Genomic DNA, 13,216 nt, shown 5'->3' on the forward strand with positions numbered 1-13,216 from the left:
CAAGGCGATTAATGCTTGACTGTCAGAAAGGTGGACATAAAATAAAATCTGAAACTAATAACTTATTTTAGCCTTGGGTAATTATGTGAATGTATTTTAATTCACCTGATAGCTCCCGGCCATAGAAATCCGTTTCGTTTTCATTTGACATGACAGCAATAAACGAAGGGGAAACAGCAGAATCACTAAACATAAACACAGGTCACGTGGAGACTACTCACCTCCGCACTACAACTCCGACTGCTTTGTTGATCAGTCCCGGATCTACGACATTTCCGAACCGGGGCAATACTAGATAGTGGCACCCCCCTTTCCTCGAGCGTTTGAGGTAGGTCGCCAAAATTAAACAAAAAATCGACTTTCCAAAAATATGTTTATTTTGTAGCACACATCATTCTATAGAGTCTGATCATCATCATCAGTTATCTGCTACATTAGCAGGTCCTTTGCCTCTCCATTTTCTGCGATCCATTGCTTCCTTCTTAAGGCTGCTGTATGTTGTACCGTCCATCATGTCATCCAGTATCTGGAATCTCTTCCTTCCTCGCTTCCTTTTCCCTTCTACATAACCTTCTAAAACTGTTTTTATCAGTCCGTCATTCTTTCTTAATATATGCCCAATCCAATTTCTTTTTCTTCTCTTTATTACATCTAGTAACTGTCTTTTCTCTCCCACTCTTCTCAGTACCTCTTCATTTTTTACTCTGTCCATCCAACTTATTCTTTCCATCTTCTGCTATGTCCAGATCTCAAAAGCCTCCAGCCTTTCTCTGTCTTTTTTCCTCATAGTCCATGTTTCAGCGCCATATAGAAGAACACTCCATACAAGACATTTGATGAGTCTCTTTCTGAGTTCTCTGTCCAGACCGCTGCAGAAGATTCTCCTTTTCTTATAAAACGCCTCTTTTGCCATTGCTATCCTTGTTTTAATTTCTGTGGTGCACTTCCAGTCAGTGTCTATCCTGCTTCCAAGATACTTAAAATTTTGCACCTGTTCTAGTGTTTCTCCATTCAGCACAATTTTTATTTCCTTATTTCCTCCTATTGCCAATACTTTTGTTTTATTTGTGTTAATTTTCATTCCATATTTTTTTCCGTTAGTTGCAATGGTGTCCACCAAATCCTGTAATTCTTTTTCCCCCGTGGCTAGAAGGACCATGTCATCAGCAAATCTCAAGCACCCTACTCTTCTTCCTCCAATTTCTACTCCTTTGTCATCTAATGAGCATTGGTCAATCATATTTTCCAAGTACAGGTTGAAAAGAGTAGGTGATAAACAGCATCCTTGTCTTACTCCTTTCCCTAGTCTGATCCAGTTTGTACTTTTTCCTCTCACTTTAACTGAAACTTTTTGATTAAGGTACAATGAGTTTATAAGTCTTCTGGTTTTCCAGTCCACTCTCTTTTCCCTCATAATAGTCGCCAGCTTGTCCCAAACCACAGCGTCAAATGCCTGATACATACGACATATAAGACATGTTATTTGGCCTAAAGTGTGTCAAAGTGCAGTGCCATGCCTCTTCACACAGCAGTCTTCTATCACACGTGACTGTATTTCACTCTGTGGAACTCAAATGTGTAATATTTTGTAATGGGTGCCATCAAACTACATTCAGGACAGTGGAAATTAAATGCCCTGTGGTGCCTCTATTGCTCCCAGCTCGCAATTAATAGCGGATGGGATTAATTGGAACCTGGAGAACAAGAACTCTTCAGAAAATTTGCACTCTTTATTACCTACTATCTAATAACTTGCTGCTTTGTGAGACATCACATTAAATATAAGATACATAAAACCAGTAAAAACAAGAGACAAACAGGATAGTAACATTTCTTCCATCCTTAATTCATAGCAATTTTTTCTCTCTAATCTTGCTATAGCTTTACATGGAGTGCTTTCCTTTCTGGGAAAGGATCTATTAAATATTGAAAAAGCTGTTAAAACAATAGTATCCAAGACTGATGTTGTTTCTCGTTCTGATTACATGTATTTTCTCATTGTCTGCTAAATAAAACGAAACGAGCCTGCCTAATATTCCAGCAATTTTAACACACACCAAATAAACGAGACTGTTTTGGCACAAATGGTCACTTTTATAACACAACTCAATTCACGAAGTATCAATATCAGATGCCTATTAGGCGTACTACAAGCAAAAACTTTTATATTAGGAAATAGTTTCACATTTCATTCACATGCTCTAGCTTCTGAAGAACAAGATCAAAAAGCAGTAGTATGAAATTTTTATATAAATTTGGAAACGTCATATTATTCCATAATTTATGTGATGCCCCAGTTTCTCCTCCATCATCTTCTAACAAACAATCTTCTCATCACTAATTCTGCAACTATTCCCGCCAGTGTCAAAATATATTCTCCAGTTACCTTCACTAACCCAGTTACAATCACTGGTTTAGTTATCCCGCATTTATTCTTCGGTTAGGTGTTATTACGTGTTCATACAACGTGTTTTCTGTGCTACTCCCAGAATAGAACTTTAGCATCTGCTAGCTGGGGACTGTACAAATGGCCTTTACTAGTGTAGCGATCTGGCCAAATGTTTTCTGTCAAAATTTCATTTTCTTAGATACACCAAGAAGATAATACGTGATATTTCTTGCCTGTTACTCCAATTAATCGTTTATTTCCACTCTGGTAGTCTGAATCTATGGATTTTGTTAGTAATTATAACAATGCTGATCATTCTCAAACCCAGTCAAACACATTGGCTTTCACCCGTTTGGTTTTATTCCGCTCAACTTGTATAGCCCCGTCCCCTTTTGTCTGCAGGAAAGTTTATCTCTAGATGCCACAGGGATTCCCATAACAGAGGCATCACGTACACTATGCACGCATTCAAAAATAAACTTACGATTCATTGAGGATCAACTTAGAATTAGTTCAAAAATGTTCAAAAACCAACAGGGATGTGTTTCAAAATCATACGAATAATCGACAGACCAACGTGCGCTGGATGCTAGGCGTTTTGTGAAACATGGTCTTTTTCCTCAAGAATATGAATTTGGCCTCCCCCCTCCCCTAAAATTGCTGCCCAGGGTAGATACCCCAGTCTGTCCCCCGACCCCTATAGCCAGGCCTGTTGACCATGCATGAATCTGGCAGCTTAGATGTGCCAGTAAAATTTTTCTGAGTAGTATTGGCTGCTTGCTCCTATTGCTTATACAGCTAACTTCCACACTTCTGTAGCTAGAAACGAGAGAAGATACTACTCATATGCGACGCTACAGTACATGCGCAAGAGCTCGCTCGCAACTACTCAAACGCTACTGCAGTTGTGACGTCACGCTCATCGGAAGCAATTCATTGTTGTGAAGCACTGCATAGTCTTCCTAAAGCCTTTGACACAATTTGCTGCTGGCAGACGATTGTATGAGCACTGAGTTTTGTAGTTGTATATAGCGCAATTCCTTTGCAACTTAAGTTTTATTTTCGTTTTTTTTTTCTCTCGTTCATGTTTTATTGCTTCAATATTATTATTCAGTAGCGAGATACAGTAATATTCTTTGGTAGAGTTTTGGTTCTTACCAGTCAAAGTTACAAAAATTTAACTGAAAACTAAAACAATAAAAATTCCTGGATTTCTCCCAGATGAAAAAATTCCCGGTTTTTTTCTGGATCTCCTGGGTCATATAAACCCTGAGCAGCGCACTACTGAAGTGAATCTATTTCCTTTCATCATCAACCCAAATAGTTTGCACTAACTGTAGTCTGTATGGTTTACAGACCAAATGATGTCTTAACATTTCCCAGTCGCATGAGGCATTGTCAGTTCTCTGCCTGTGTGGCAAGCAGACTTTTGGACCTCACTTAAACATTTGCCGAATTCTTTCCACCGAGTGCGAGATCAACCTAGACTCTTACTTTCATACGAGCACACTGTCTCTTCAAATTGGCAATACTAATGACAAATGTTTTTGGGACAGGTAGATCAATGCTAAAACATGAATGAAAAGCACTCTGGACCAAAATCAATGACTCAGTCTTTGCAAACTGCAGCACACAAAACACTTTCTGTTGAGCAGATGTCATCTCACTTCTGACTGACATCTAACGCTTATTTTCTGAAACCCTAGACCAGGCTCATCCAAACTGCGCTCCTGGGGCGCTAGCGCCCGCATCGCCCACGGCCAGCGCCCCGGGAGAATTCGTTTGTTGTCGCAGTGGCCGAGCCGTGTCGCTTAGCTGGCCGTGCGGACCGCCTGCCGAGCCTCGCCATGCCACTGTACGCGCGCTTCGTGCCCACAGAGTAGAAGATAAGGTCTCAGATATGGAGCAGCAATTAATGGAGAGAGCCGCAAACTTTATTTCACTTTCTATCGCTCTTGACGAGTCCGCTGACGTTGCGGACATATCTCAGCTCGTCATATTCATTCGAGGTGTTGACGACAATCTGCGTCTCGCCGAAGAATTTCTCGATCTTATACCATTAAAAGACACAACCACAGGCTTGGATATTTTTTCTAGCCATGGAAAACGTGTTAGAGTCAGTGGGCTTAAAATGGGAACACCTGACCAGTGTAACAACGGATGGAGCCCCTGCACTACGAGGGATACGACAGTCGGCTGTTCCTTATTCGCGGCAGTCCACTGTCTGATACACCAGGAGGCACTTTATGAGAAGATTGTCAACATAAAAACATGTTATGGACACATTTCTTCGAACGGTTAATTATCTTCGATCGCAAGGACTCACCCATCACCAATTAAAAGAATTTCTGGCTGATATCGAGGCGGAATACCCGGACATCCCCTACCACGCCGAAGTAAGATGGCTGAGCAGAGGAAAGGTGCTTCATCAGTTTTTCTCCTTGAGGGGTGAAATAAATACCTTTTTGGAAATGAAAGGCCGTCCAGAAGTATTACTTTGTGATCTTAAGTCCGTGGTGAATTTGGCTTTTTTGAGTGACCTTACTGGTCGTTTAAATTCTTTGAACATTTCACTCCAACGCGAAAATCACTATGTTGTTGATTTAGCGCAGATGATTCAAGCATTTAAAAAAAAAAAAACTTCTTTTTTGGGAAAAACAATTGCACAAGAAGAATTGTGGACACTTTCCTGCACTACATAGCGTTAAAGAAGATGCAGATTTTTCAGATTATGTTGAAATCATTTGCAAATTACAAGAACGGTTTGAAAACAGATTTTTGGAGATAAAGTGAGCTTCAATCGGCCTCAGATATATTTGTTCGCCCGTTTTCCCTTCAGCATAAGACGTCTCACAAGTGCTTAGCCGAGCGGTCTAAGGCGCTGCAGTCATGGACTGTGCGGCTGATCCGGGCGGAGGTTCGAGTCCTCCCTCGGGCATGGGTGTGTGTGTGTTTGTCCTTAGGATAATTTAGGTTAAGTAGTGTGTAAGCTTAGGGACTGATGACCTTAGCAGTTAAGTCCCATAAGATATAAAAAAAAAAGAAGTTTCACAAGTGCGTCAACTAGAGCTGATTGACCTGCAGTGCGATATCCGCCTGAAGGACCGCTTTCTTTGGATGACTTTTACAGCTGTCTTCCGTGAGAGAAATATCCTCTTTTGCACAAGCACGCTGTCAAAGTTCTCTCAATGTTTGGTTCCACGTATATCTGTGAGCGCTTTTTCTCTCTTTTAAAGCTTGCTAAAACTAAGAACCGTTCATTACTTGACGATAAAAATTTGACTAATTCTTTGAGGTTATCAGTGTCAGGAAATATTGAACCAAACGTAGACAAAACCGTTTCCTCAAAAAATAAAAAAAGTGTAAAATGTTACAATCTTCTTTAACAACATTGACTGTAGGAATTAAAGAGCTTTATAGACTTAATTCTATTTTTAATAAGTTTTCAAACTTGGTCATTTAAAATTATTACGTACAAAACAGAAACTAAGGATCCGATTTCTAAACTCTGAAAGGGGATACAAAAAGATGTAGCCTGAAGTATAACAAAAAATATTTACTTGTAACTGCTAACAGTAAGAATTAGACTCTATATCCCTTACAGAAAATTATTTCTAAAATAGAATATTTATGACTCTAGTTCATTTAAGAAACTGATATATTTTTCAGAAGACGCCCATTGTACATACGACGAGTGTGCATGTGCAGTACTAATAGAATGAACCTGTGGGCCAGAAAACAACTCAGATGTTCTTCGATTCTTGTTTTGGATATTGTTGTCTAAAGCTTTGAGTAGTAATTCTGCCACACGAGCACTAGTTGTTACCTAAACAGTAAATGGTTTGCTTGTTTTACCGCTCATCGGCCTCTTTTACAGAGGTGCGCTTCCTCTGTTATTTTGTTTGCGTTGGATCTGACTGCGGGACAGTCCACCGCAGAGCAGTGCTGTGCTGTCTCACTCACTCCGCAGCTCTCTCTCTCGCTCCTATGCCGACACTAGCGACACACGGTCATGGCCGGGATGCTGAACTACACTGCCTGGGGCCCGCGGGTAATTCTTGGATGAGCCTGCTCTAGACCATGCCTATTCCAACACACTCTTCCTTTCTGGCACATCCAATGTTTTATATTTACTGCCATTCAAAATCATGTCATTCTTTTTGAAACACCCTGAATTATTGGTACCACCTCCCACACAATAGATTCATACACCATATTATTACTCATTGAGAAGTTCTTACATGGAGTAGAAGTAGTTGTCAAGCATACACAACTTCAGTTTGTACGTATCACGCAAACACAATTTCAATTTGTATTTGTCAAGCATACACTATTTCAGTTTGTATTTTAAGTTCATTTTATTATCTGTCGAATTCTTTACATCAAATGGATAGGGGGGTCAAGTATTTTTATGGCTCAATTCATTTATTTCTGCACTACCCTAAGGCTGAGGGAAGGATAGTGTACGCCATTACTCTTTCTAGTATTATATTTATGAATATTACTGTTATTTTCAAACTGTGTTTGATTGTTGACAACAAAGTTCTTACGACATCTGAGGATGTTGTCAATATACCCAACAGTTTTATGAGCTGCCTAGATCAGATTCTAGCTGTGAGGGAAAGTTTTGCAATGCTTTTGGTCTCATTTACTGTACTTGTAGATTAGGCTGTCTCAACAACATGGCGAGTCAGACTGGTCTACAACTAAAATACAAGAAATAGTTTTATTTTTTACTCCTTCCATTATTTACAGATCCATATTTCTTTTATACACACATTGTTAATAAAAGTAGTATAAAACAGGATCAATCTACAACATGTTATACTTACCAATGGTTTTGCTGTTTCAGACCCAAACAAGAGGTGCTGCTCATAGTTTTCAAAGAGAAGAAACTGTAATATGAGATAATTAGTTCAGATTAGTGATACGCAATACACTATGTCAGTAGTAAATTACAAGATGTAAGTGAAACATGAAAAAAAGAACAGAAATTTGTCAATTACAAGCAAATAAGCATACCTGTGACAGACACAAGTACCAAATGAATTAAATACTATAATGAGCGCAAGAAAAAAAAAAAGGATTTGAAATTTGGGAAAACAACACATGTGTCACTGAACAATATCTGCAACATTTAAAAACAAAGGAATACATGGGATGGATAGGCTGTCTGTATACTAGTGCCCCATATGATTCCAAGTCTCTGCTTGGCGTACTGAAGTTGCTCTGCAATATTTGTGTGCTATGCCCTTTAACCACCATGACATAGCCAGCCTGCTACACATTTTTAAATAGTATCTGCATGTACCCTGCCAAAATTAGATGTCCTTGCACATATCTAGAAATCTAACACTTGCCTCCTTAGATTTCTATCATTATTAGTTGAAGAAAAAGAGTTGTTATAACATCAGATTGAGGCAATTATGCTTCGGATTGGAAAAACTATTTCACAGGAAATCCCCAAAATTCAGCCTTAGGCTCCATTTTGTTTGCATTTTACTTAAATGATCTACTTCTTAATAATGACTGTCACTCAGTTCTCTTTTCAGTGATACATCTGTACCATTGAAACTACCAGTGCTAGCTAAATTCCTCAAACTGCCATAAATGCGACATAAAATTAGACAACTGATTTAACCTGGATGGTTTAAAATTAAAACAGGAAAAAATCAGTTAACGCAGTTTCAAACAAAACAAAGAAAGTTAAATGAATTTCGAATCCATTACAAAAACCAGGATTTGCAGGAAATTCCTACGAATGCAACTGGACATAAACATGGTGGGTGGTGGTGGTGGTGGTTAGTGTTTAACGTCCCGTCGGCAACGAGGTCATTAGAGACGGAGCGCAAGCTCGGGTTAGGGAAGGATGGGGAAGGAAGTCGGCCGTGCCCTTTCAAAGGAACCATCCCAGCATTTGCCTGAAACGATTTAGGGAAATCACAGAAAACCTAAATCAGGATGGCTGGAGACGGGATTGAACCGTCGTCCTCCCGAATGCGAGTCCAGTGTGCTAACCACTGCACCACCTCGCTCGGTATGGGACAAACATGTCATGGAGCTCACACATTCAGACCCTGCAAATATATGAAACAGCCTGGCATTTGCACTGATGAGATTATACAATGCAAACCAGCATGAATATAAGCAATAATAATATACCCAGAACTATATTTTGAGGCAGCTTGAACAATATGTCCCAACCATTAATGCTTCAAACATCATCATTAGAAATTGCACAATGCAAAGCAAAGAATGTCGTGCCACCTACTTAAAAATAATCTCCTCATTATACTAAATGTTCCCTTGCTGTACATTTATGAACTGGTTATACAGGGTGTGGTGTGGGAACTTCCTTATTTGAAACATGCACCACACACCAGCCATTACTCATTCTTGTGTGGGGTTGATTTGAAAGGGTGGGACCTAATGTTTTTCTGTAGATCAGTTTAGTAGTTATTATTAACAACAACTTTGGTTGAAGCAAAATTATTATATATACTTCTGAAAGAAAACATACAAAATAAGGGGAATACTTATATAAAACTACAGTGCAGTGACTATACTGTGAAGAGATTACCTCAGAAGCAAATTGAGTGACTCACATTCATTGCTCTCCTCGGAGTCTCAATGAGCACGGGAGGGACAACTCCCTTCCACAGTGAGAGGAAGCTCTCCTGGCGGTAGACAGTCCGAACACAGTTGACAACGCCACTGTAGTAGTACTGGGCTACGCCCTTGGGCGTGGATCCGGCCACCGGTGAGTGCTGCAGCTGCAAACACGTCTTCACCACATCAAGGGGGTGCATAACGCATACTTCCATAAATGCTGTAACATTGTGCACGTCCAGGTAAGAGTAATGTGACTGTGTAAAATCTTGAGCAAAGTAAACATGACAAACGGGTAAACTATATACATAAAAAATGACTGACTTGCAGTTTCTTTTTAACCCTCCCCACACTATCCCCCATGGAAGGTGCTATGTTTCCTAAAGCTAGGAAGTGCCTCACTTTCACTTGGGTAGGTGTAATATAACAGCCCTAGATTTTCATATAGGAGTAGCTGATACAGGCTTCTACTAAAGCACGTGATATGCCCTCATTTTTACTACGTCATATGTTAACAATTATGTTTCTTCCTGTCATAATACCTTAAAACTGGGCAGTATTGTGAGCAAGGTATTACTTTGTGACAACAGTGTGTTCCAGCTTTTTAAAATTTTTTGTTTTTAAAATTCAGTCTTAATCACACCATGTATGTTACAAGAACATAGGTGACCAGTTTTGGTCATATCACATGACCAACATCAGACCCATGGCATCCTTCGAAGATGGTAGGTGGAGCACACTTCTCAGCTGCTGTGATATCACGTATGTTCTTGTAACATATCTGGTGTGATTAAGACTGAATTTTAAAAACAAAAAAATTAAAAAAATTTTAATCACTGTTCCAAAAATGTTTATTACAATTGTTCCAGCTTTTTATTCTTGTATACTGTAACTCGGGTCAACATTTGACAAATACTTCTGCCACAGTGTGTTTTCAACATTAACCTTTGCTGCAGTGCGTTTCTCCACAATGCTGCTATTAGTGACGCAAGCTACTAACTGAAGGTGAGTTAGTATAAATAAGTGATATGTGCGAACCATTGTGTACGCGCTGAATTTTATAAGATTTTTCTACAGCCATAGGAAAGCAAAAAAAGTTATTTCTGCAGATTATAGGGGTAACTTTGCGACAGCACACACACCTCCAGAAAGAAGTGTGAAAATTATAGAAAACAAGTCTCATTAAAGAAATTAGGGATGTTTGTGAATAGTTCACTAAAAAGGACAGTTTTATCTTATATTATAACTTTGTTTCTAAATATAACAGAGATGCTCATTATATTGTATTTAAAGTACGAGGTGCATTCAAGTTCTAAGGCCTCCGATTTTTTTTCTCCGGACTGGAAAGAGATAGAAACATGTGCATTGTTTTAAAATGAGGCCGCGTTCATTGTCAATACGTCCCAGAGATGGCAGCACCGTACAACAGATGGAATTTTACCGCCAGCGGCGAGAATGAGAACGGTTTTAAATACTTAAAATGACGACGTTTTCCTTACTTGAACAGCGTGTAATCATTCGTTTTCTGAATTTGCGTGGAGTGAAACCAATTGAAATTCATCGACAGTTGAAGGAGACATGTGGTGATGGAGTTATGGATGTGTCGAAAGTGCGTTCGTGGGTGCGACAGTTTAATGAAGGCAGAACATCGTGTGACAACAAACCGAAACAACCTCGGGCTCGCACAAGCCGGTCTGACGACATGATCGAGAAAGTGGAGAGAATTGTTTTGGGGGATCACCGAATGACTGTTGAACAGATCGCCTCCAGAGTTGGCATTTCTGTGGGTTCTGTGCACACAATCCTGCATGACGACCTGAAAATGCGAAAAGTGTCATCCAGGTGGGTGCCACGAATGCTGAGGGACGACCACACGGCTGCCCGTGTGGCACGTTGCCAAGCAATGTTGACGCGCAACGACAGCATGAATGGGACTTTCTTTTCATCGGTTGTGACAATGGATGAGACGTGGATGCCATTTTTCAATCCAGAAACAATGCGCCAGTCAGCTCAATGGAAGCACACAGATTCACCGCCACCAAAAAAATTTCGTGTAACCGCCAGTGCTGAAAAAATGATGGTGTCCATGTTCTGAGACAGCGAGGGCATAATCCTTACCCATTGCATTCCAAAGGGCACTACAGTAACAGGTGCACCCTACGAAAATGTTTTGAAGAACAAATTCCTTCCTGCACTGCAACAAAAATGTCCGGGAAGGGCTGCGCGTGTGCTGTTTCACCATGTGAAAAAACCACTAACATATTTGGATTAAAAAAATATAGGAACATTGTCAATGTTTGTAGATGCTTGTGGTACATATTTTACTGTGAAAACAAAAAAGTATTCTGAGTCAGAATAAAATAACTTAAGAGGTTTGAAACTTTTCCACCTGTGTAATGAAAAATGTCGTTGCTGATGACTTTGCATTCTGTTGGACCTAATAGAAACTTTCAGTGAGAAAGTTATTAAGAAAACTGTAAAATTAATTTTGGTAACATATGTATTGTATTGTGTCACCCAAGACTGCATTTTATTTACAAGAGACTCCATGTGCAATAGTGCATGATTAATCGTATGCTGCCACCAGGACTTTAGTTCCGACAGCTCACCTAAAAGACAGAGAATATTCTCGATCTTCCAATTACCCCTTTTTAATTTGCAGCTATTACAGACCATTCGTCACTGCACCCAGCACCCAAATTGCCGCACCCAGCACCCAAATTGCCAATATATGCCTTACAGAAGTAACTGTACATATTTTCAGCCCACTATTTCCATTGCAGTAGAGTAAAAGATATTTGTTTGTATGGTTTTGTGAAATCCAAGTTTTACTGAAGAATACTACGAGACAGTTGTCGTCAACACACATTAAGTGCATTCTACATAAAAAGTTCAACCTTGCTGCTCCAATGTGTGTCTCATTAAAAATTTTCGTCTGTCATTACACTTTCTGTGCCAAAAACGAAATAACCGGTGAAGCCAAAGAACAGAATTATTTCACAGAGATCACCCTGTATTTTTCTATCCGTCAGATGCTCTCCTATGCTGCAGTAACCAAGTACATTTCTCCACAGTAAACTTTTTTTTTAAAAAAAAATCATCAAATTCTGTAGATTTCCATTTTTGTTTGTATCCCTTTCTTGGAGGATCAAAGTACACGCTCACATCTGGAGACTTTGCCGACATCATTGCACTGTTTACACGGAATACAGTCGATTCGGAAATACAACGAGGTTTTACTGTCAGTTTATTAATTTGTGCAAAATTTATATTATTCCTGGCTTCTTTAGTGCCAGCCATAGCAGGGGGGAAAAAAAACTTCAGTATGTTCAACAAAACAATCTTAGTTTATTTTCGAATGTCTTGTCATCCTTTACCAGTTGGACCCTCGCTCCTTCCTTACCTCCACTATAACACACAAGTCAACGCACCTTTCTACAGAACAGAGAAACCACACGCAAACACACAATATCACACGGAAACACTGAAAATGCAGGTGGCGCTGACCTCCATCGTCGCTGTAGCACGTAAATGGCAACAGAGCTGTAAAGTGGACAAATTACAGCAGTTTGTGCCTGACGCTGTGACAGCACAACCTCGAGATACTTATTTAGGTGACAACTGCTATAGTTCCTGAGAGAATACTGTGAAGGAAACTGTACAGAATGGACATCTGAAGTCATATAGCATTGCTCACAGCGGCACAGTAAGCTGCAAGTCTCCAGTGGGCCAAACAGCACAGTAACTGAGTGGAGGTGTCTACTGTGGTTTGACAAGTAATGAATTCGCCTCTGCTCAGACAACACGAGGCGAAGTGTCAAGTGGACTGATGGCCTAGTGACGTGTTCGACCACAGTGTGTGGAGGGTGCAGGACAGGCCAGAGTTTGTTCCCTGTTGCTCTCTCGGGTGTGCTTTTCGTTACCACGACTCGGGCTCACTCGTTCAAGTTACGGTGAACGTCAACCGTGATGTTTACTTGTGCATTCCTGGTGAATGAGCATTAAACTTTCTTGTACATCTTCATGATGAGACCGTATGCAGTGCACACCTCTGTCTTCCAACATGACAATGGCTGTGTCCACAGAGCTGCACACACACATTCCTGGTTCAACAAACACCCACTCGGGAACTCTTTCACACCTCGAGTGGCCCTCAAAACCAGCGACAGTCAACTTGGTCCCTATCGCCCGCTAGAGGGCCTTCCAGCTTTCACAGTG

The 13,216-nt window shown here is 40.2% G+C and overlaps 1 protein-coding gene and 1 non-coding gene across 3 annotated transcripts in view; both read right to left on the reverse strand.

Moving 5' to 3' along the window:
* LOC124551060 (mitochondrial 2-oxodicarboxylate carrier-like) overlaps nt 1–13,216 on the reverse strand; it is a 92,320-nt gene that overhangs the window by 52,173 nt on the left and 26,931 nt on the right. For both annotated transcript variants that reach the window (XM_047125938.1, XM_047125937.1), the window contains exons 3-4: nt 8,995–9,218; nt 7,222–7,284 (exon numbers count right to left, since the gene is read on the reverse strand). In XM_047125938.1, coding sequence (XP_046981894.1) covers nt 7,222–7,284; nt 8,995–9,218 — 287 coding nt within the window. The remainder of the gene's footprint in view (nt 1–7,221; nt 7,285–8,994; nt 9,219–13,216) is intronic.
* On the reverse strand, nt 8,352–8,424 carry Trnaa-cgc. Its single transcript has one exon. It is a non-coding gene; the product is annotated as a tRNA-Ala (tRNA).

Source organism: Schistocerca americana, chromosome 9 (genome assembly GCF_021461395.2).
Source record: "Schistocerca americana isolate TAMUIC-IGC-003095 chromosome 9, iqSchAmer2.1, whole genome shotgun sequence".
NCBI lineage: Eukaryota > Metazoa > Arthropoda > Insecta > Orthoptera > Acrididae > Schistocerca > Schistocerca americana.